The sequence below is a fragment of the Mastacembelus armatus genome, chromosome 4 (genome assembly GCF_900324485.2).
Source record: "Mastacembelus armatus chromosome 4, fMasArm1.2, whole genome shotgun sequence".
Taxonomy (NCBI): Eukaryota; Metazoa; Chordata; class Actinopteri; order Synbranchiformes; family Mastacembelidae; genus Mastacembelus; species Mastacembelus armatus.
The window spans coordinates 1,837,658-1,861,302 of NC_046636.1; the positions used below are offsets into that span (position 1 = coordinate 1,837,658).

The window sequence follows — 23,645 nt, forward strand, 5'->3', positions numbered from 1 at the left end:
GTAAAAACTGTAATATTTCAATTATTCTACAACATTAAACATGTAATCAAAGTGATAAAGATGCTGTAGGAATGCAATATGACATTTACTGTGTTAAAGCGCCCTCAAGTGGCCAAACAACAGAATATCTGCAGAGAGTGTAACATCTTCAGTAGTGGTGATTGTTTGTTATTAAGTGCTTTAAGGAGTAAATTGATTTTTTCTTGACTGTTATGAGTCTTCAGCAGTGATGGAGTAAGCGTTTAAATCCCTCATATATAAAAAAGTACTAATGCCACTCTAAGTAGTCGCCTACATTTATCTGACAGCTGTATTCTGGTCAGAATACACCAAAAACTGGTATCACTGAAACTGGACCTTTGCAAAACGATGAGAAGAGTAAAAGATTTCAATAGTTCATCCAATACATCCTGAAGCAATACATTGAAAATGCAAGTTTCTCTCCAGCTGAAATCAAAGACCCAACTCATCCACAATCCACTGCTGATTAGGCTCCTCATATAGGACCTGTGTCCCCAAAAATCCCTGCAGGTGAGGGGTTTTAGTTAAAGGTTGCATCCTGGGAGTCTAATGGTGCAACACTTCTCCTCAGGGCCGACCAGCTGCCTGTGTGGATGAAGACATGGGTTTCTGGGTAAGGGCTTTAATTAATCGGTTGGCTGGTGACCAGGACAGGAGGACCTGCCATATGGAGACAAACACAGAAGCACTTAGGAGGAGCACCAACCTCTGTCAGGCAGCAGCGATGCACAGAAAGACTGACGTAGGTCTTGTCAATCCAGTTTTGTTCAATCTCACTGCAAACCCATGCAAACCCCCCTTAGGAGGGGGCCACCTTGGAAACCATAGGGACAGACCTGCTGGAGATTTACCTGCTGGTAATTTCACAAAACATTTAAACATTCTTACCTATGGCGTTTAAATAGGTCCACTTATTAAACATCTGCAGATACGCTGTGATAAAAAAACAGCAATGATAATATATTATTATTATTATTATTAGTATTAGTATATTATTATTGTTAATATTATTATTATTATTAGTATTCGTATATTATTATTGTTAATATTATTATTAGTATTATTATTAGTAGTAGTAGTAGTAGTATATTATTACTGTTAGTATTGTTATTATTATTATAGCGTGATGTTAACTATGACTAATATTCATGTTTAGGGTTCTAAAAGGGGCGGGGCTTCTCCTAAGCGCCCACACACAGGCCAGAGCCCTGACGTTGCCATAGTAACGGCCCTTCGGAGTGCGCGGAGGGGGCGAGGGGGTGGATGCCATGGGCCAGTTTTGATTGGCTAATTCGTGACGTCGTTCAATCCTAATCTGCCGTCTGATTTGTAGATGCCCTGTCAGTCTCAGAAACGGCTGTATGATTGGCCAATAGCCGCAGTGGCGGCCCGCCTCGGTGAATCAGCTCCTGCAGCTGCACACAAGCCAGAAAAAGCGAGCTGGGGGTGAAGGAGGTTTGGGGAGCGGGCGGTGCTTTGTTTTCAGGAGTAGAAAGTTGGTTTAAAGTCGACTCCACTCTTGGCCGACCCTTGGAGACCTGCGTTATCGTGGCGTGATACAAACCTGGAGGCATGTAGGGACTTTTCGTCCACCGGCGTCGCTGCTTCACGATGGATGAACCTGCCACAAGGCGAGTAAAAGTCGTTAGCACCGAGTTCCTCAGTGGTTTAGCTGCTTCTTCTAACGCAGACTGATGTGTCGTGTGAGTAAAACTTATACTGGCGTTAACAGAGAGCTGGAGATGTCCCTGTCAGACGGAGCCTCGGACGACGATGTGTCGGTACCGTTACCCAGGGAGGGCGGCAGCCACAGCGGGAGCATCCGAAAGGTGAGACACCTGGACACCCTGGACACCACACACACTCTGGGACGAATACAACTTAAGGGAAGGCTTTGAAAACAGATCTGGAGATCCACATTAGCTCCCGGGTGGCCCAGTAAAATCCAGAATAAGGTAACTGCAGACTGTAAGTCCCCCCCTCTTGTGTTATCTCACACAGATAAGGGGATTCAATGAAATAAACAGAAAACAAGTCTTTCCCCAGGAAGCTGCTTTAAGTCTCATAACACAGAGACATACTCTGTTGACATTTGCGAGGTGCGTTTGTCAAAATCCCCGTGAGCCTCTGCAACCTGCCCCATTCTCCACACTTAGCTTCACAAAGTCATAGTTCCTGCCATAATCCTGTCTCCTTCAAATGTAAACACTATGAGCACCATCAATAAAATCCTTTTAAACTTCGTTGTTTTTGGATTATAGCAGTAAGATCGTCGGTAGGTTCTTAAAACCAATTAAACCAGATCTGGAGACCAGACCATAAGAAATGATGTATCACTGTGATACAGGTAGGAAAACAATCATTTTTTCACTTTAAAATTAGTCTGCATAGATGATGAGTAATTAATAATAGATTTTAATATTGATTTAATGTTTTATTACTACCGGACTACAAACTGCCTACGTGCATTCGTGCTTGTAGCGCATGCGCTACACGGACGTTTAGGCTCGTACGTTTAGCTGCGTGATTACGTGAGAAAATGGCGGGCTGAACAAACGGAAAGTGCACGAGCGACACCTGTTCCGTTAAAATATGCAGTTTGGAGACATTTTAGATTTTATGAAACTGAACCAGAAACAAAGCGGGAGCCTGCAAAGTGTAAATCTACCGACTGTTTGTTTGCGAAAACAACTGGAGAACAAATGGTATTATTTAGGTAAACTATTAACGTTAACGCTAGCTAAACTATTAACGTCAACGCTAGCTAAAACATTTTAACAGGACTCAAAGTGGAAGACGACGGTTTTATGGCTTTTTCTTGAGGATACTTCGTCTTTTGGACTGAAAACATGGAGGCATTTTATTCACCGGACTTTTACGAAAACATTGATGTGCAACACGTTTCTGTCCAGGTGTGGATCCGTACACATCAGCAAATGTAAGAATTACCGTTTTGCTGTGTTTGTACTCCTGTTAAACATTAAGGGACTGTTGTCGCTGTGATAATTCAATCTTAAATTGATTTATACCGTTTGAGTCGTGAGGTTTTTTGCTTTCTATTGGCATATACTTTGTCTGACCAGATCGAAGATATTTAGAAATACATTCAGAAATACAGTTTCTGGCCCGAATACGGGCGGTGGTTTTAACAGGAAGCAAATATTTGAAATGATGCATTGATGTATTGTTTTTAATCGTATTGTGGAATAGCTAAATATTTCCACATCTACCTATGTGTCAAATAATTCTTTAATTATTTTAAGCTTCCATTGGTGGATGTGAAAACTTTAAACTTTCTGAGCATGCACTTTAATAGATATATTTATGATAGTACACAGTACAGTATACATTATTAGCAGTAAATATTCTAAGATGTGATGTGTGCACCTGTGGGAATGTTTCTGGCTTGAATGGAGAAAGAACAGACATCCCCTCAGCGTATTTGTTTACATGATAGAAAGCTGAATAGCATGCACACAGAAAGTCACCTGCTGGAGGTTTTTGACCCAAGCTTTTTGACTTGATCTGCACAGATGTCGAGCAGCCTCCGTCCTCATGGGAGCTCGGCCAGAAAACTAATCCACGCAGACACTCTTGGGGATTACTTGATGTGCTAAAACAAACACCTCAACTGGCTGAGAGAGAACTCGATAAAGGGAGAATGTTGGAAAATGAAAAGTTGGCTGCGTTAAGGGATAAGGAATGGGAGTGTTCAGCATGTTTACAGAACAGCTTCTCTATCTGTCATGTTACTGTACCAGTGTTTACCTTTTAAGTGTGACTCAGTGGGGCATTGTATGAGGCATTGCTGATTTTAGTGAGCAGACATTTGACAAAGAGCCGTGGGAAGCTGTTCTGGTGTTTTTGGCAAAATGCCTGTTGAAGTGAGATTAAGAGGCTTACAGAGCTCTGACATATTACCAGATCCTTCTTTTGGCTGACTTTTAAAATCTTTAGCATCCAAAAAGCTCTCCTGTCCTGAACTCATAGTTTCTCCACCTCTAACACGCTATTTGCCTCAGAGGTGCTTTCCTGTCCAACATGGACGCTTTGCCCTGATGTTTACTTTGTTGCATGTGTGCTATGATTATGAAAAGATACTTACTCTACTGACTTTATAGAGATTACACTTGAAAGTTGGGTTGTCAGTACTGTCTCTCAGATGAACACCCTGTCCCTCAAGCTGTTTCTGTCCACGTCTTTGAGTATTTTTGTGGAAAATCACGAGTTTCCAAATTCTCGTGTAAATTCCAGCTGCCTCCAAGATTGTTGATGCTGCTTAGTTTTTAACTTAACCAGTGGTTAATGATTTCTTTGGATTGGTAAAACGGATGTTTGATATCAGTGGGTGACACAGTAAAGGAAAAAAATCAACATAAATAATGTTAGCTTAAATATTTATTCAGATTTGTCCTTTTATTCCCACACATCTGTAATTTTCAGCCTGCTTTCTTTTTGTTCAAACTCTATAATCAGGTCATTGCAAAGTTAAGGAAGGACTGACTCTTAGTTGGGTTGGTATGGTCTTTAAGTAAGACCTTATTTTCATAGACCACAGCTCTTACTAATATAATTTAGTTAACACCCTTCTCAGAGTTGTCATCTCCAGATCTCTTACTGCCTTCATATTTTTTTCGGACTCTGAATCTTTGTCTCCTCTGTTTCTGCGGCAGGGCTGTGATCCTTTCGCCCAGACTCAGCGCAGTAAACTGCAGCACAGACGAGCTCGCATCAACCAACAGATCAACAAGGAGATGCGCATGAGAGCCGGAGCAGAGAACCTGTTCAGGTAAGGACACTTTTCTGACTGCTCTTAGTGGTGGTGCCCAGTTTTCTAAATGGTATCAGTCTATCTAAAATGTCAAAACAATATTTTCTATCTTGAAAATGTAAGAAATGTTGTTACAGTGTGTTTGCATCTATTGAGGGCCTATATGTCGTAAACAGGCAGTGTCAATTTGAGATAATGTCACCTAATAGATTGAAAATCTCAAAACAAGCAGTGTTATGTGGGAAATAGGTAAAATGACGTGAGTTGGGCCTTTCTTGATGCCATTTGGTTTGATGTGAAGAGGAAACCTTTCTCCTGGGTCGGCTCTGTCTGATGAATGCTGTGCTCTGTGTTGGTTGCTCTTTGTCAACTTGTTGACTCACATTGTGTCCAGTGATGGGGAAAGGTCAGAAATCAGTGTCCTCCAGAACCCACACCAGTACCACCCAGGATTATGGCTGTGTGTGTTCAGTGTTTGTAGATGTGCACGTTTTTGTCACTCTGCTTGTGTGTAGTCTCTGTTTTATGCACATTTATGTATCTACTACTATTTTTTCAAACTGAACTCCAGCAGGGAGGATCACCTAGATCAACTGTCTTGGCTTTGTGTTTAGAAGCAGCTGGCTGTTATTCACACAGATTGAAAACATTTTATTAGTAAAAAAAAAAAGTATGGAGGTAAAAAAAAAAAAAGGAGAACAAGCCTTTCCTCTAAAAAAATTTGTATCATCTTTATTTTTTTGAGCTTCTCTCCATGTTTTTGTGCCTGTGCCTTATACGTCTGATGTATGTCCAGACGTTTGCTTGACACTTTTGAGTCAGTTTTGAGAACATTTATAATATGAATGACCCGCTGTGCAAAACACACTTGAGAACATTTATGCCCACTGTGCAAAACACTGAAAACACACTTGCTGTGGACTTGCTTCCACTCCCCCATAAAGATTTAAATTGGGAGTAGGAGGTTGAGCCACTTAATTAAAGCAAGGAGCTACTTTCTTCCTCCTTGGTGCCGTGTCAGAATCTAATAAACTGCACACACAAAACAAAACAGCGTCTTTAATTAAAGGACAACCAAGAGCACCCTTGACTCACCCTTATGCCCAGACATGTTCGGCTACAACTGATCAAGCTTCACAACAATCTTTCTAGTACAATTGGCTTTAGTAAAATTGCATTCAGTAGAATTGAGTCTCTATTGTTCTATACATTTCCAGAAATGGTGAAAGAGTCGAAGGTAACACCATCAAATTGGTTCTGTTTTCTGACTGGATCCAAAGTTGTTAAGTTAAAAATGCAGAACCAGTGTATGTTTGATAAATAACTTAAGTAATCCATTGATTGTCAATGTTTTTTTTGACATATTTTCTGTTGAATAATCAACTAATTCTATCAGAAGTAACAGGTAGAGTAGATTCATTATTTATTTTTCTGTCCTGCATTATTTTGGCTGCATTCAGGTGGTTACCCTGAAAGACGATGACTCAGTTTAGGGGAAATAAAACAAGTGCTCCTGCCCTTTCTATTGGGACGGCGGGTCACAGAGACAAAGAGGACCACCACACAGCCTGCCGGCCTGTAATCAGCCAGCTTTGTGTCCACCTCCCGTCCTGTTCCCATGCAGAGATTCCCAGCAGAGCTCATCCCCCCACTTATTTGTGTGGCACCATTAGACCTTTTTTCTTCTGTCCTCCCCCTTTCAGGGCGGCTGGAATAGACCACACTCTCGCTTTCACTTCGCTCTGAAGCTGCTGTGGAAGTGGGTCGTGTCATGAGTGCTGCTGGGTGGCTGGTGGGGGGGGGCTAAGATACTAATTACCAATAAAAGAAGGGTTGTAACTCATCATGGCCTGTGATTGGCTGATGAAGGCTTTGTGTTATGTGCTGCAGGGCGTGTTTCTCTGTGGGAACAGTAGTTAATAATAATCCTGGTCTTCATGTCAGTTAGTTATGTATGATGAGAGACTCTCGTACCCACAGCCTTCCCGTCAGTGCAAACACTGAGTTAGAAAGAGTTTTGTTTTCCCATGAAGAGCTGCTGTATGCGTGTAAATGGGTGTGTGTGAAGGGGATATGTGGCAGCCCATTTAAAGCTGACTAATCAGATTGCCCTGGTTATAGGTGTGTATGTGTCAGAGAGTGGACAGATTAAGGTTCTTTAGAAGATGCTCCGTGGTGAGCTTCATATACTTGATTGAGCCGAGTTTGGTCATGTGTTACTGTGGAGAATCACAATATTTAGTCCAGATCTAAAATGAAGTACTGATTTTGAGCTTCTGCCTCATCTAACGTCTGTAGAAGTTGTTAATTGATTTTAATTTCAATGGCTAAATTTATTCAGTAATGCACAACCCACATGATATTTGCGTCTGGCCTGATTCCTGCAAGAAACCAGGCGTGTTCAAAAGTGCAGATGATCTGGCAGTGCTGTGGTGGAAGCGTCTGACTGTAATTAGTGACTGATAAAGGTGGAGGGCAGGATGCTGTAGGCCGACTTTGTATATGTCATGCTGTTGGTGGGGTGTTGACACTAATTTAAAGGGCCTGTCCACAGATTATATGTTGTCAGCGAAACTTTAGATCATTTCAGACTTTTTCCCATTATGCAAATATGTGCTCAATTGTGGAGCAAGAGGAAAGTAAAAGGATCCAGTTTTCCCAAGAGGAGAACAGGAGGAAGCTGGAGAGAAGCAAAGGTTGGTTAAGTGTAGTTCACTTGCAACCAGTCAAGTGTTGATTTGTAGCTGGAGTGAATTATCTGTGATCCAAAACACAACCACACATTTAGCTTGGACTTTTTAAAGTTACAGAAAGAAACTGAACCACAAAGTGTAAAAAATACAACTAAGATGCTTAATAAGGACGAAAAGGAAGGTGAAAACTGAAGTGGGGCTGCAACAACTAATCGATATTATTGACAAATTTTGATTAAGTTATTTAGTTCAGTCTCATGATGTAGCTGTTTGCGGCAGCACACGGTCACACGATGAGCAGCTGCAGAGATGGAAATGGCAGAAGTGGAGAAGTGAAAGTCCCATTTTCCATAATTATTTCTGTTATGTGGTCAGACAATCAGTCATCCAGTAAAATGCTTACGGTTCTCAGGCCAGTTGATGCAGTAAGTTGCGCATTTCAGACTTCTGTTTTATCTGATGGTGTGGATGATGGCTGTGATCTGGTGTGTGTGTTTTAATCTGTTGCATGTTTGTTGGTGTTGATGATGGCTGTGATCTGGTGTGTGTGTTTCGTTGTGCAGGGCGACAACCAACAACAAAGTGAAGGAGACGGTGGCTCTGGAGCTCAGCTTCGTCAACTCCAACCTACAGCTGCTCAAAGAAGAGCTGGAGGAGCTCAACAGCAACATGGAGGTGTACCAGACAGACAGGTGGGTGGACTGACACACACACACACACACAAATAGTTTGTTTATTGTTTGTCCATTCATTCCAGGTCACACTCATTAGTGTAATGAGAATTATAACTGGTGAAGACATCCATTAGTGTTCACATTGTGTGGAGTGTATGTCTCACTCTCATGACCTATTTAGGTTGTAGACCCTGCTTGTGAGAACACCTTTGTGTCGTTACGTTTTGTCTGGTTGCTTAATCACTGTCAGGGTGTTCAAACTAAGACGTCAGAATCGGGTTTCGGCCAAGTGAGTTATGTCAGTGAGACTCCTTATGTCCTCACAGGTGTAGAAGTACAAACAAATGTGTTTTTTTTTTCCCCAGTTCAGCCTTGGTTCATGGGAGGGTTAAATCCCCTGGTTACTGTCATTAATGACCCCATGCTGAGTGTGTGTGTTTTGCCTGTGGGGGGCAGGGCTGTAAGGGTTAATACTGGGCTTTAGCTTGGCTTGTTAGCAGGATGAAGCCCTGAAGACAAGCAGATGGCAGTGCTGATCATGGCTGTTAGCCTCACTGTCTGTCACCATGTTGGTGTGTCTGTGTGAAAGGTTACACACACACACACACAAACATAAACGTATTGTATTTGTTTTTTTGCAGTGAGGCTGTCAACGTCCCCCTCATCCCACTGGGACTGAAAGAAACCAAAGAGGTGGACTTCACAGTTCCTATCCAGGTAAAAAATGGCACAGATCTACTGACATTTAACCTCATGTATGACCTTTCCTGTTCTTCTTCTCTTACCGCTCACAAACTTAAAGTTTAGGCTTGTGCAGAAAAAAAAAACATTGATATAATAATACTAGGGAACAAAGGACCAGCGTGATCAAACAGCCAGTCTTCCTAAGCTCACATTCTTTGTTTCCCAAGGCTACTGGAAGGAATTTGTAGTTGAATACATTCATCCGCACTTTGTTGAAATAGTATGAAATACAAAGGTTTTGAGCTGCTGTGAAACAGATTTATTGTGTCCATGGCTGCTCTTACAGGACTTCATCTGTGAGCACTACGGAGAGGACGGCTCCGTCTATGACAAGGAGATCAAAGAGCTTATGGAGCTCAGACAGGTAATAAATGCACTTGTGCAACTTCAAAGAAAAACATTCATCTGTTCTGCATTATGTGTTTTTGTTAAACTGGCTGTAGAAAGCCATTGCATCATAAAAATCACCTACATGAAGAAACTCTACATGTGTAGGAAACCTGCAGTCTGTCTATTACAGCAGGAGCATATTTGTGTTTGTCGTTTTTGGATCAGGCCATGCGTACACCGAGTCGTAACCAGGCCGGTCTGGAGCTGCTGATGGAGTATTACAACCAGCTGTATTACCTGGACCAGCGGTTCTTCCCTCCTCACAGGAACCTGGGCGTGCACTTCCACTGGTAAGACATCAGCATGTTTTTTTTATTTCAGAACTGGGGCTTAACTTTGCAAAACAGTTACTGAATGTAGAGAGCTGACCACATGTTGATGTGAAGTAACTCAGTCTTTTCCATTACCACCAGCTGTAATATTAATATTACTAATAATCATTATTACGAGAGCAGTTCTGTGATTGGCCAGGTTTAGTTGTTCATACTTTTACGACCAATTAAACTTATGAAGTAGCTACAGAACATCAGTTAAAAAACGACCTGTGTTGTACAGTCGATACTCAACTAAACCAGTTCCATAGTTTTATAGATTTAGTTTGAAGACAGACATTGAACATGAGCCCAGAGGTGCAGTAGTGTACACTCAAAACAAATCAAATTGAGTTTGATATTTTAGGAGTTTTATTAGACACTTGAACTAAACCAGAGATGACAGGTGAATATGGCCAGTGTCAGGTTTTTGTTAACTGTACATTTAATTTGAAGATCTTTATACTGACATGACGACCTCAGGAGATGTTGCCTTTTTTATATAAAGAGCCCAGTCTAATGCATCATTTCATTCCTTTTCGTCTGTCCGTCAGGTACGACTCTCTGACTGGCGTCCCGTCGTGTCAGCGTGCGTTGGCCTTTGAGAAAGGAAGTGTGCTGTTCAACATCGGCGCTCTGTACACCCAGATCGGAGCACGGCAGGACCGCTCTGCAGCAGCCGGCATAGACCGAGCTATAGACGCCTTTCAGCGAGCAGCTGGTACTGCAACACACAAACACACACTTAAACCCCTACCTGGATGTTCATGTTCATTCATGACTACAAATAGTTGCTCATTTCAATATTTTATTTATGCTGCTGAGAAAGGAAGCTGGTACCAAAGAATCTATTAGGCCACTTCATTGCAAAAATTGAGATGATGTAACCTTCACTTTCCATTTATCCCAATTTCCTCCTGGGTTTAGGTGCATTTAATTACCTAAAGGAGAATTTCTCCAATGCACCAAGTCTGGACATGAGCGGGCCGTCGCTCTGCATGTTGGTTCGCCTGATGGTCGCCCAGGTGCAGGAGTGTGTGTTTGAGCGTGTCACACTCACCACGCAGGACACACACTTTACTTCCCAACTCCGCCTGGCACAGGAGGCTGCACGGGTGAGTACACAGGTCACTGGTTGTGCTCCTGTTGTTACTGCTGGTATCCTGTGATTCTCACTGTGTGTATGTCCTGCAGGTGTCAGACGTCTACTTGTTAGTGCAGCAGACCATGACTCAGCCTCTGATGAAGGACTACGTGCCATTTTCATGGGCGTCCATGGTCCAGGTCAAATCTGAACACTTCCGCGCTCTCTCACACTACTACGCTGCTGCTGCACTTTGTGACCACACCTGTAAGTAACAAATGACAAACATGTTACATTTAGCAGATAAGACACATCTGAAGGTGGAGAGGGAGGGACAGACAGGTAGAAGACAGGTTTGAATCAGAGAAGGATAAAGGCAGAAATGTAGGGAGAGGCCAGGAAATAGATAAAGGAACACATTGACTGAAAAGGGTAGACATGGGTGTAGAAATGGAGGTGGAGGGCAGCATATGTAGGGAGAGATGCAGGATGTGGAAGTAGAGAAGTGCAAATGGGGTAGTCATATAAAAGGTGGAGGCGGAAGGAGAGAGGCATAAAGTGGAGATGAGGGAGGAGTACAGGTGGAGAAAGAAGTAGGAGAGCAGGAAGTGGAGATGGGATAGTGGTACAGAGGTGGAGAGAGGAACACTGAAGGGTAGACATGGGTGGAGATAAGGGCAGGGCAGGAGTTGGAGGTGAGAGGACAAAGGAGGTGTATGTAGGAAGAGGTGCAGGAGGCAGAGAAGGTAGGATAGTGGTATAAAGGAGGAGGAAGGGGAGAGAGGTAGAGAAGAAAAGGTGGGGGAGGTGTAGAGTGAGGTACAGGAGGATAAAGGTGAAGGTAAGTAGAGATGACAGGAAGAAGAGCAAGGAAAGTGGTAGAAAAAAAGGATAGAGGGTTGGAGAGGTGAAAAGTGAGAGGAGGTGTAGAAGTGTAGAGGTAGGGGAGAGGTAAGAAGTAGGAATTGGGGAAATAGAGTTGGAGATAGGGTAGTGGTATAAAAGTGAAGGGGGGAGAGAAGGATAAGGTGGGGGAGGTGTAGAAATAGGTAGAGCTAGAAAGATAAACGGTGGGGGTAAGTAGTGGAGAGGAGTAGAGGTGGAGAGAAGGAATGGATGGAGAAAGAAGGGTAGAGATCCGGATATAGAGAAGTAGGAATTGTGTAGAAGGACTGAGGTGGAGAAAGAAGTAGACTGGAGGAATGGGAGCTAGGTGTAGAGGTTGGAGAAGGTAAAGTAAAGGGAGAAGTAGAAGTGAGAGAGGTAGGTGGAGTGAGGACTAGAAGTGGGGAGAGAAGTAGATGAGGGAGGGAAGGGTAGAAAGCTAGAGTGGTAGAATGATGAAGACAAAGGTGGAGATGGAGGTGTAGGGAGTAGAGGAGTAAGATCCAGAGCAGGGGTGAGACAGAGGACTGAGCAGCTGAAGCACCTTGTTTCTGCAGTGTCTGCGGAGGGTGACGAGGAATCAGAGAAGGCCTTCGTCCACTTCTACGTCAGCCCTCCAACAGGACTGACACTCAGCCAGGTTTTACAGGATCCTGACAAAAGAAGAAAGCTCGGTAAGTTCCTGTGAGAACCTGTGCTGTGTCAGGGAAGTGACGTTTTCTATTTGATAAATGTCACCTGCATGTGTGCGCAGGTAAAGCCCACCTGCGGCGAGCAGTGATCAGACACGAGGAGGCCATGCGTGTCCACGGCCTGTGTAAGATCCTGAGGAAGATGGACATCCTGCAGGACGTGCTGTCGCTCACACACAAACGCTCTCTGGACAAGTACTCCGAGCTGGACAGGGAGGACGATTTTGATGAAACCGCAGAGGCTCCGGAGATCCAGTGTAAGTCACACCTGTAAGATTAGTCAGTAATGATACGTCAGTTGGGCCCTAATGACTGACTGGTTTCCTGTCAACAGCTCAAACCCACCAGAAACCAGACATCACCCCCCCCAACTTCTCCACTGTCCAGGTGACTGATATCTTCCAGAGACTGGTAAGGCCACACACTGAAGAGACAGTAAAATAAACTGCAGTACCTACTTTTACTGGAGTTTTCCATGACTCTTCCGTCTTCTTTGCAGGGGCCCCTGTCAGTGTTCTGTGCCAGGGCTCGTTGGGGTCCAGTGCGCGTGATCTCCCTGCAGAGGAGAGAGGGTGGACTGGGCCTGACACTCAGAGGAGACTCCCCTGTCCTGGTGGCCGGAGTGGTGCCTGGAGGCTGTGCAGCGGTCAGAGAAATAAATTCAACTTTTTTAAAAACCAATAAAGAAGTACAGTACATCAAGTTTGACCCCATCTGTCCTAATGGTCGACCCTTTTCTCAGCTGCACTTACACTTTTGTTTTCTGTAGCTGGAATGGACACATGTAAGAGCAGGTACCAGTTTTTGGTTTGGCTGAAAATCAATTTAAAGTGGATTAAAGTGAAACCTGCTCCTGGGTGTCTTCTAATGAAAACTTCATTCCATATTAAAGTACAAATCATTTCTAAGCACTTGATGGCAGGAAGGAGACACCAGAACTAACGTCTATAGACACTGTAGGGAAAGAGTACAGATGTCAGTGCAGAGTGAAAAGGTTCATGTCAAACCCAAACTTTAACACGTAGCTGAGGATTAGCTATTGAAATATATTGTTCAGTTCTCAACATGTGTTCACTCCTCCTGATGCTTGTGCTGCTCAGGAGGCAGGACTGAGGGAAGGAGACTACATCGTGGCAGTGGACGGACAGGACTGTAAATGGGCCAAACATGGAGAAGTGGTGCACATGCTAAAGAGCCCCAGTGACATGGGGGTGGAGCTCAGCGTGATCACATTACACTCCCATGATACACAGGTAAATGTGAGCATGTGTGTATGTGAGTGTGTGCTCACCTGTGTAGTGACTGGAACCTGATGTGTGTGTGTCAGCAGGTGGAGAGGAGAACCATCATGGTGTCCAACAGCAGCAACAAAGAAAACACTGGGCAGCATCTGGTGGGCGGGGCTAAGGGCCAGAGCTCCGCCTCACTGCTGAGCTGGAACAGGAGGAGGAGGGAAGGCAGCGGCATCACTAAGAGACTAGGAAGCACCTTCAGTTTGTCGTTTGGAAGCATCCGAGGCGCTGAGGCCATGTACTGAGAACTCGAGCCACAGCAACGGAGCACACGGCGCCATTAGGACTGCACCGAGAAGCACCGCCTCCTGCACGGTGGAGCAGCTATCGGACAGAAAGAGCACAAGATCAATGTTTCCGGCCAATCACACATGTGAAAGTGCATATTCCAGCTAGGATATCTCCACATGGTGCTTTTTGCTAATCTTTACAGTGCATGAGTTATTATGGTTGTTACAGAGGTGCAGTCCTGCCTAAATTACTCAGACATTCAACTTCATCTTCAGTGTGAGACTTTCATTTTTTTCTCATTTCTGCATAATAAAAAGCACTTCAGAGGTTTGATCTAAATAATACTACTGTAGAATCTTTTAACAGAAAAAAATACAGGGTGTCAAAGTCTCTTAATTTAAAGAATATTACAAAAGCAAATGAACAGACAAATATGTGGAAGTGATTCCAAAATGAGGAGATACTGAAGTTTTTTGCCTCATTTAATTGAGCACCATTAGTGGCATGAACCACATCAAGACGGTGCTCGATTTCTTGCCATGTTCGCTGTAGCAGCCTCATCAATGTGGCAACGGCATCAGTGATCTTTTGTCCCGTATCTTTGTTCGATGCACGATATCTTTAACATCACCCCATAGAAAGAACTTTGATAAACATGATTAAGATATCACATCAATTGCCTTTATAATATAATGAGACTTTATGGACACCCTGTGTTTCCCAATTAATATTGTTTCTTATTCTGGACTGCAAATCTGTAATAAAATCATTCATCCAGTCTCTCAGGCTTTGTGTGCGTGGCTGGTAGGTCCCTGCTCTGTGATAAATGTCAAACTGTTATGAAGACAACTTTATTTTTTTCCTGAATCTTTGACTGGATTTGACTTTGGAGTTTTTCATGTATAAAAACAAGTGAAGAACAACTACAGCTACACCTGTTTTCATGTTCCTGCCATGTTTCAAAACGATAACACACAACACAACATATCCAGTCAATGTAAAGCAGACAGTAGCTCAGGACTCATTGCTGTACCATTCATAGTTAGCACTACAGGAAGTCCTACATGTACAGTATGTAAAGCAGTATTTACTGGTTTGTGACCACTAGGGGGCAACACAACATCACCTGGGTTCTCAACTACATGTTTGAATGGATTCTTACTTTGAGTGAAGCTGATGAAGGAGAGTGGACATCCTGTTAAGAAGACGGAGGACTCCCAAAGGCACAATCATCTTCTTCATCAGGACGACTTCCTCCTCCGGGCACTGAAATCAATCAACAATCAAATGCTGAAGTACAAACAAAGTGCGTGCCAAGTCTCTTCCTCTAGTCTCGGACCTATGGCAGTGTGTGTAACTGCAGTGAAACCTTCAGGTGTGTTGTCACCTCTGTGACCTGGTGAAATGTTTACATACCTGCAGGGTGACGTCCTCCTGGGCCACAGTGATCTGCACCAGCACAGACACAGGCAGGCTGCACACCAGTCACTTCCACATCTCAGCAGTTTAATGTGGTGAGTACAGGCATCACAAACAGCAATGATGGGCCCTATTTCCATAGTTTTGGCTGAGTGGTAATAAATCACATTCATCCAATAAAAGGAATGACAAATTACCACCTCAAACCCTGACACTTCAGCTGAATGTGGACGAAGCACTAACTCACAGGACACTGATCAACAGACTCCAAACAAACTCAACTTGTCACAAATGTACCTGCAAAAACCTGCACACACGTGAGATTAATGGGGTTTGCTCGGGTCAACAACATATCAAATCCAGCAAAATATTTAGAACTATTTCTTATATTATTGCATGAAATCAGATTCTAAGATTAGTGGGTTTTTTTTAAAGATGATTTATTAACTATCTTGTGTTTTAGGGGGATAGCTGTGGGCTAACTGGACAGTGCTTCTTATTCTTACTGAACTGTTTATTATGACATTATTCTCCTGTGGTTGATGAATGAAAAGATGTGACAGACGTCTGAGGGGATCAAGTCCCAGACAGAGTTCTTGAGTTCATCAGAAGCTGTTTGTGCTCCATTAGATCCTTTTGCCAAAGTCACGGATGCTGCTGCAAAGGTCCTGGTATAAAGAGCAGCTCTATCCCAATTCAAACTCTCACATCTCTGAAATTAAATGACCAACAGCACCTCTGATGGAGACTTCAGTCCATCTCTGCCCTCTATGATCCTCCAGGGGCCACCGCTGACCCCAGGCCGCTCTGTTCCAGCTCTGCTATCACCGACATGTGTTTGAAGTCTGCTGGGTGGTGGTTGAACATCTCCACCAGTCGGTACGTCTCCTGCCTCTGTGTGCCGTAGAACAGCTGCACCTGATTGGCCAAGCACTGCGCCTGGTGGACAGTCTGGGAAAGCAGACGGACAAATGGTTAAATACATCAGCCTGTTTGTGCGGAGACATTACATGGCCAAAATTATGTGGACATGTCAACATTACACCCATATGTTAACAGCTACAGGCGATCCATCAGCCTTCAGAAGAGTTTACACAACAGCTGCAAAGACACCAGCGACGTCCATTAACCAGGGAGCGGCCCGCAGCCAGGTGAAGTCACGCAGGTAAAGGACTTACTATGAACTTGGGGTCCATCTCAGCCGTCATGAGGACCACGCCCTTCTCCTTCAAGTCTGGGTAGTGGTAGAGGATCAGCTGACTGGGAGCGTTGTCACCAAGTGTCTAGAAACAAATGGGGCAGAAAAAACATCCTCCTCACTCACAGACCAGAATTTCTTCTGTAGTTTCTTAAGACACTTACTTCACAACCTAAATCTCACTCTCAGTCCATCACAAACATTTTTTACCTGATATACTGACGTCAAATGAAGATTAAAGCAAGAAGATTTTTCTAACTAAGGCCCCAAACTTAGACTACAATCCTAATGTTTACCAGTCTTAGCGTGACAACGTGCGAGACTTAAAGGTCTAATTCACAACTTTATGCAGAACCAAATTACAGCAGAGATGATGAAAAGGCTTGTTACACTTGTGAAGTTGTTTATTAATGCAAACGTCAGAGCTCTTTGCTGACGAGATGAGGTTAGCCAGCACTTGTCACCTGGTTAGGGTTTGAATTTCAAAGCACAGGCAGTGGCAGACTTTCCCAGCTGCACCTGAATGTGTCAGAGTGAAGCGGTCTTACCTGGACGTTGATGAGGGAGGTGAAGTGGAGCTCGTGCCCGGACCACTGACCCAGGAAGAACTCGTAACCCTCCTTCTGAGGCAGAGCATACAGGAACTGAGGGAGACCAGGAGAAACATGATGGGCAGCAAGAAACTGATGACTAATATAAGAGCAGATTGTTGTTCACTTTACATTTAGTTGGAACCTGATTTTTAACTATTTAGTCTGACAATTAACTGACAATTAACCAGTGTCTCTGGTTATGAGGACAGCGGCTGCTGCAGCTTCACTGAGACAGTGATCTTACCATGGGGCAGGACCTCGATCTGCCCAAAATCACCTCGTAGGTCTGCGTCTGGAATATGGCAGAGGGCAGGTTGTTAAGATGTGAGAACTTTCCTTATTGGATCAATACGAACATCTATAAAGAAATTGTTCCAGGTCCACCAGGACACAGAATTACTGCAGCCTGTGTCAGGATGTGCACAATAAAAACAAACTTCACCACTCATGGTCTTTAACCATAAATGTAAAGTGAGTTAAAATTTATGGTTGGCTGCACTACTGGATCCACTTCTGAGTCACGTGTTTCTAATTTCCAATAAACCTCAGTGAAATGTGGAGTAGACGTCATGGAAACGCAAAAGTATGAAAATAGACAAACACACAAAACACAAGCTACCTTTGGCAGTGAGGAGTGGACGTCACCTAATTTTGTTCATTCAATCCAAACACGAAAAAACTAAAAGATATGTGACATAAGTGAACATTGAGTTTTGTATCAGCAGGTTGTCGGACTGAAACTCACCGGGATGACGGCACTGATCGTGTCCTTGGTTGAGTAATATCTCATCCAAAGCTGAGGAGAGAACAGAAGGTTGTAACAAACTAGTGGTTTCAGCGACCACAGGAAATGATGTGACGATCTGTGTTTAACCAGAGTGATGCTGAAGGAAGTGAGGAGCACCCATAGGCTCACCTCTGCAACCTCCTCGCCTGCCTTGTCCTGGATCAGGTCCAGGTTCAGGATGGAGCCCAGTGTCTGAAGAAAAACACATCAGCCAGTGTTTTATCACAGCACACATCATGTCCATCATCACCATAGTAATAAATATAAAAATAATCATCATCATCACCATCGTGTCAAAAACACTGACTTCAACTTCAAGTGCAGCAGACAAACCTCAGATTTGACTAAATTTGATTAAAAATGCCAACATTCATGTTTTCTCTGTTTCACATCATCATCAATTAAAAACTTTTGGGTCATAGGACACTGTTAAAGGGCAAACCCCAGTATCATGTGACCAGAAGAAGCAGAGTGGATGTGAAAAAGCAACATCAGGCTGATTAAACTGCTCTTCTCTCATCTCACCTTGTTCCTGGTGAAACCCCCATCGCTGGCGGCCATCTTGTCTGTTTTCTCCAGCTGAGAATATTCCCACAACAAAAGTCACATCTCATTCATACACACCTCAAAAATGCTCTTTTGTTAATGCTCCAGCAACTATTCAACAACTATTACAACATGTGGTTAGGAAAAACATTTCTGGGGAAAAGCCTGACTAAAGTTTTCCAAACTTCAGCGTGACTTAATTCTAAACACTGGGGCAGTGCATTTGTTATTTCAGGACCCTTGAAGTGTTTTTCCTGGCTGTGCCGTCCTGTCTGGAGACCGTCTGATACTCCACCTCCTGCTCCATGAGTCTGACGAACTCCGCCTGCTTGGAGTCTTCCAGCACTTCCTTCTTGACCTCATGCCGTTTCTCCAGTCGGGCCTTGTACTCCTGTGGTTTGGTGCTGGGAACAAAGTCAGACATGTCAGTAAAAGACCAAAAGGGACTAATCTGCTCCTGTTTACCTTTAATTTATTTGCAGTAATGATTTGCATTCCCACGTGGCCCAGAATGAGAGAGGAGGCCTCAGTTTGAACTAGCATTTTTTTCACTGGTCAATAAACTGGTCTGGTCAAAAACGACTGACCCCCTTCACAGGAAAGGCCAGAGCAGGCTCTACCCACTAAGAAGACTGAGTCTTTAAGAGTGATGGGGACACTCCTGAGGACCTTCTTTGACACCAGCCATGTTCTATAGAGTGGTCTGCTGGGGCAGTAGCATTTTGACAGGGGACAGGAAGAGACTGGACTACCTGATCAGGAGCCCAGACCCCCTGGACTCTGCAGGTGGTGGGAGGCAGGGGGACGTTAGCCAAGCTAACAACCCTGCTGACTGTAAAAAATATAAAAACTGTAAATAATCAAACAAACCAAAGTGCAATATTAGATTTACTTCTTATTGCTGTTATATTTCAGTACATTATATTAGATTTTTTTGATACTTAATTTGTGACTTTCTATTTTTCCCCCTACGTTGAATTTAACACTTCACTGCTGTAACACCATGAACGATAAATAAAGGTTCATCTCAACTTATTGTCTTTTAGAGGAAAAATATTTGTTTCAACTGTAACTTCTCTCAACATTTGTTTCATTTGATTTGAGTAAACTACTAAAGTCACCCTGAACATGCAAAAAGGTGCCGTTTCCTACCGGAACCACATCATGAGGTTTCTGTTGTTTCTGCTCAGTGTCACATCTCGTGAAACAAACTGAACCTGATGTTTAAGTTTCTAATATTTTAAAGCCATGATCAAAATAAGGTGTGAGGGGGTCAGTGTAAAGAAACTAAACCCGTCTTTTATTTGACGGTCCTCCCGGTTCATAAACTACTTATCTTACAAACAGTAATTTAACTTATATAATATTTTATTCGTCAGGAGTCTGGTAACAAACGTTAACTCAGTCAAAACCGTCAGAGACAAACGCGTTAAAACTGCGTCTCTTCGCTGTTTCCGTGGTTGAAATGTGAACCGAAAATATCATCAGCGCATCAGGATTAGGTTTTAAGGTCTTACAACAGTCTATCGATGATCTTGGCTCGTCTCGGAGCAAGTGACTTTTAAAACAACAGATTTTCAAACGGGGATTCAGTTTCGCGACGGACCGGTCGTGCAGCTAGTTAGCTTGTTAGCTCGCTGACCTGCGCAGCCTCCGGATCTTGTCCTGGTACTTGCTGTAGTACGGGTTCTCCTCCAGCTCCGGCTCCTTACGTACTGAGAAGGTCCGGAACTGCGGCGGGACCAGCCCAGGGATCAGCGTCCTGATGCCGGTGGCCCTGACAGCTAGCATCCCGCGGTAGAGGCACGACATCTGCACCAAAGCCGCCGCCATCTTCCCGTCGCCCCCGTCCCACATCTATGGTGTCCGGCGGGAGCGAATGTAACACATTTGTTCCGCTTAGCCAGAAGTCACTAACCCAGGTTCCTGAACACACCTGGTCCAGGTAATGAGCAGCGGGCTGGGCAGGAGGGGCCGCTGGAAAACAAGCAGGGCAGTGGCGTGTTGAGGAACATGGGTTTGTTGTTGGTGTAAATAAAAGTGGTGAATAAGATTAGACTGACAAACATTATATATCAGTTTCCTTATAAAATATAACAAAGAACTATTTAGGCTAATGGCATGAAAAACAAGTGTACTGATAATGCATTTAATATTGTAATTTTAATTGGAAATAAATAAAGCTATAGATAATAGAAAGTAAATAATAAATATATAAACTACCTAAAATAAAGAAAATAGTGGCTTGGTAAAAACATGACCAATTATAAATGTTGTGATATTTGACAACAGAACAAGCTTAGTTTTCCTAACAAAAGAAAAAAGAAAATAATAAATAAATATATCAATGATATATTATATATATATATATATATATATATATATATATATGATATATATATTGAAGCTGACAAAACTGGTACATGATGTGATTGTGAGAAAACAGTTATTTGTTAAGATCATAAAATATTAGCACAATTTGTTTCCATCATGATCTCATTCAAATATTGATTTCAAAGATAAAATCTCATGTTTCATTCACAATGCACATGGGCACAATACACAACACATAATGTAAATACGTGAATATGTTCACGAATGTGCAGCACTGATTTTTGATGCACTATCACCAGCAGAGGTCACTGCAGACTTTCACTGAAACCTGCATTAAAGCAGCATTTGTTAAGAGTCTCTGGGATCTGAGCCCTGCAGATCGTTCCAGCTCCAGTATCTGCCCCACAAACAAGTGAGCGAATAAACAGAGAAATGTAGAAAACCATCAACTTCTCTTCTGTTGTTTTCATAAGCTCACACTGATGTTTATGCCTGAGTATGAGTGTGTGTGTGTGAACTAAGACACCACGTCGGCCGTAAATTTAATGAGATGTGTGTTACCATCATGATCGTCTGAGTGCTTCTGTGTTTACCTTCCACAGCCAATCATTTTTCAATCACTAATCAATAAACAAAGCAGCTGGGAGCTGTTCATGCTGTCACACAGGTGATGGTGGTGTGTGCGTGTTTATGTGTGCATCCTGTCTATGCTTGCTCACATACAGCGTCAATAAATGTGCTGCACAGAAGCCCAGGTAGACCTGAATGTGTTTATGATTTTTCTACAAACCTCATGCAGAAAACTGCTTTTTCCCAGAACTCTGATTATCATCACATAATGTAATGCATTTAAAATGTAGGAATCAGGGCAATAATTATGACAATTATATATATATATATATATATATATATATAATTGTCATACTGTATGCAGTTTATTAAAAATACAGTGTGTGTCTGCAGTTATAACTGCTCCTAATGACTTTCTTAAGGAAAATATTCTCATCTCTCTGGGGTTTGTAAAGCACTTTCCTTTTATTAATTACATATTTTAATGATTATTAAAATATGATTATTATTTACACTGTGTGGCCAAATGTCAGACGTCACATACACTTGTTTAAAGATTTAAAATCACAGTGTGAGCGTGAGCAACATCCCCTGCATCTCTGAGCTAAACAAACCTTTACCTGCACCAGAGAACATGACAATTTAAACTGACGTGTCTGGGGTGACCTGTGTGTTACAGTGTGAGAGCGACAGTAAAGTCCACGTGTTGTTTCTCCATTGTGCTGCTTGGTCGGCTCTTTGGTTTAAATGTTTAAATGCTTCCTTTCCATCGAAACGCTGATCCAGTGTCATTTTCTGTTTTTAATTTTTTAAAAACAAACTCATTGGTTTTTCAGGACACTCAGGATAATGACCAGCGATCAGTCCTGTCCTGTGTGAACCTCTGACATTTCTACGGTTAAAAGGAACCATGTTTAAAAAACAGATTTCCCATTAACTTTGCCTTAAAGCAGCTTCATGGATTTGAATACGTTTGTTTTCCTTCAACATAAAAAAGATTTTTAGGCATTCTTTAAAAATCTGAAAGGATGAAAATCAAATAGTGTAAGGTGACCGACTGTTTCTCAGCACAACCACACAACAACAGAACAATGCAGGAGTCATGAGCTCCATGTTACTAAACGTGCGTCTTCCTGTATGGAGGTGAATATCAGGTGTGACCTGCTGTTAATTCTGGTGGTTAAAACAAACCAGAACAATCTGGACTTTGTTTTGGTAAATAAAAAACCAATTTAATTTAATAAATCTGTAATCTGTCATTTTGGCCAAAATGTTGTCAAGAGAATCTTAAATGGTTTTTCTTCTTCTGTGTTTATTTATTTGGTTTCAGCTGTGTTGTGTGTCAGGTTTGCCTGTGGCTGCACTCACACGCCTCCTGTCAGATGCTGAGCGGCTTCTTTAATCGACTCTTTATGCTTCTGGTTTTTCTTCCTCTCACTGACCTGCTGCCTCCTCCGCCTCCTCCTCCTCCTCTTTGTTATGGGGACCTGCATGGAGGATGTATATTTTATGTGCGGCTCTGGAGGCTTTTACCATTAATTATAGAGAAACACTAAGCTCTCCATTTGCCGGACAGATGTTATTTTTTACTTAAGGAGAGAAAGGGGACTGTTCCATAATTCAGAGGTAATCCCGCTCACCAGAGAACAAATAAATAAATGAATAAATAAATAAAGCAAAAGCAAAACCCACAAACATTTGGTACAGCGCTCCAGCGTGCTCAGACATGTAACGCAGCACAGATTTCCTGTGTTCAGGCTTTAAGTGCCTTCTGTGTAATAAATATGGAACAGCTGCTCCATCATTTCATTTTTTATTCAATCTGAGTCTCTTAAAGTATTTCACAAAATGACACACACATAATTCAGCCTTTTGTGGCTTCACAACAGATGTGTTCAACTTTTTTTTAAAAAACAAAATATTTAGCAGGAAGCTGCAGATGATGGTGAAACGTCTGTTTACGACACCACACAGTCATGTTGTGTGAGCTCAAATGATGGAAAATGAATTAACAATAATTCACAAGTTAAATATTCTGTGGGTCCAGCTCTCAGCTTTTATATCACATAAACACTTTGAGTTCTGGGAACCTGTTTTTTATTTTACGTCTGAGCTAATCTTGACGACCCTGAGGTCATGACCTCTGTAATATTTATGATTTGAGAAACTTAATGGCAGGAAGAGGAGTTTATTTGTTACACACACTCATTAAAAAAAAAAAAAAAAACAAACCTAATTCTGAACTGTCAATTTTAAAATGTTCAATTTTTAGGACAAAAACAGAAGCATCAAAATAAAATGCAGGCTGTATATTCTGCAGCCACACATTAATATCTGGATTTAACATCTGCCTTTTGTTGTTTTTGTTGTATATTACATTCAGTTTACCTCCTGAAATCTGGATTTCTGT

General features: G+C 42.5%; 3 protein-coding genes across 7 annotated transcripts in view; 1 reads left to right on the plus strand and 2 right to left on the minus strand.

Annotated features, from left to right (window-relative positions):
- Window positions 1–1,466: 1,466 nt before the first annotated feature.
- On the plus strand, window positions 1,467–13,833 carry rhpn1 (rhophilin, Rho GTPase binding protein 1). Of its 2 annotated transcripts, none has more exons than XM_026323297.2 (16): window positions 1,467–1,652; window positions 1,754–1,850; window positions 4,695–4,810; window positions 8,049–8,177; window positions 8,801–8,876; window positions 9,190–9,267; window positions 9,459–9,583; window positions 10,159–10,325; window positions 10,532–10,719; window positions 10,799–10,955; window positions 12,131–12,247; window positions 12,328–12,522; window positions 12,600–12,676; window positions 12,765–12,911; window positions 13,366–13,518; window positions 13,593–13,833. In XM_026323297.2, exons 1-16 carry the CDS (start codon window positions 1,633–1,635, stop codon window positions 13,800–13,802), a joined length of 2,052 nt encoding a protein of 683 aa, XP_026179082.1. In that variant the 5' UTR covers window positions 1,467–1,632; the 3' UTR covers window positions 13,803–13,833. The 2 variants fall into 2 exon arrangements, with proteins under 2 accessions (XP_026179082.1, XP_026179083.1); XM_026323298.1 differs by having other exon boundaries at window positions 13,596–13,802.
- atpaf1 (ATP synthase mitochondrial F1 complex assembly factor 1) lies at window positions 9,959–22,695 on the minus strand. 3 transcript variants are annotated; one of them, XM_026323301.2, is made up of 17 exons: window positions 22,604–22,695; window positions 19,974–20,308; window positions 18,627–18,735; window positions 18,311–18,364; window positions 17,915–17,977; window positions 17,744–17,794; window positions 17,243–17,290; window positions 16,954–17,049; window positions 16,386–16,490; window positions 15,205–16,158; window positions 14,951–15,054; window positions 13,557–13,881; window positions 12,724–12,901; window positions 12,312–12,533; window positions 12,118–12,226; window positions 10,546–10,953; window positions 9,959–10,328 (listed from the first exon to the last, which is right to left on the minus strand). In XM_026323301.2, exons 2-10 carry the CDS (start codon window positions 20,186–20,188, stop codon window positions 15,976–15,978), a joined length of 924 nt encoding a protein of 307 aa, XP_026179086.1. In that variant the 5' UTR covers window positions 20,189–20,308; window positions 22,604–22,695; the 3' UTR covers window positions 9,959–10,328; window positions 10,546–10,953; window positions 12,118–12,226; window positions 12,312–12,533; window positions 12,724–12,901; window positions 13,557–13,881; window positions 14,951–15,054; window positions 15,205–15,975. The 3 variants fall into 3 exon arrangements, with proteins under 3 accessions (XP_026179086.1, XP_026179087.1, XP_026179085.1); XM_026323302.2 differs by having other exon boundaries at window positions 12,339–12,533; window positions 14,951–16,158; XM_026323300.2 differs by having other exon boundaries at window positions 14,951–16,158.
- The window catches only part of zc3h3 (zinc finger CCCH-type containing 3), a 121,314-nt gene continuing 120,276 nt past the window's right edge, over window positions 22,608–23,645 (minus strand). The window contains exon 33 of one of the 2 annotated variants that reach the window (XR_003296576.1): window positions 22,608–22,722. The gene's annotated coding sequence lies outside the window, so the exon portion shown is untranslated. The remainder of the gene's footprint in view (window positions 22,723–23,645) is intronic. The other variant, XR_003296579.1, reaches the window with a different exon arrangement.

Coding starts and splice junctions, on each gene's coding strand:
- rhpn1 (XM_026323297.2), top strand. CDS start 1,633: ATGGATGAACCTGCCACAAG. Junction 10,720..10,798: donor TGGCACAGGAGGCTGCACGG/GTGAGTACACAG, acceptor TATGTCCTGCAG/GTGTCAGACGTCTACTTGTT. Junction 13,519..13,592: donor TACACTCCCATGATACACAG/GTAAATGTGAGC, acceptor TGTGTGTGTCAG/CAGGTGGAGAGGAGAACCAT.
- atpaf1 (XM_026323301.2), bottom strand. CDS start 20,188: ATGTGGGACGGGGGCGACGGGAAGATGGCGGCGGCTTTGGTGCAGATG. Junction 17,795..17,914: donor CAGGCGAGGAGGTTGCAGAG/GTGAGCCTATGG, acceptor TTCTCTCCTCAG/CTTTGGATGAGATATTACTC. Junction 17,050..17,242: donor GATCGAGGTCCTGCCCCATG/GTAAGATCACTG, acceptor GGTCTCCCTCAG/TTCCTGTATGCTCTGCCTCA.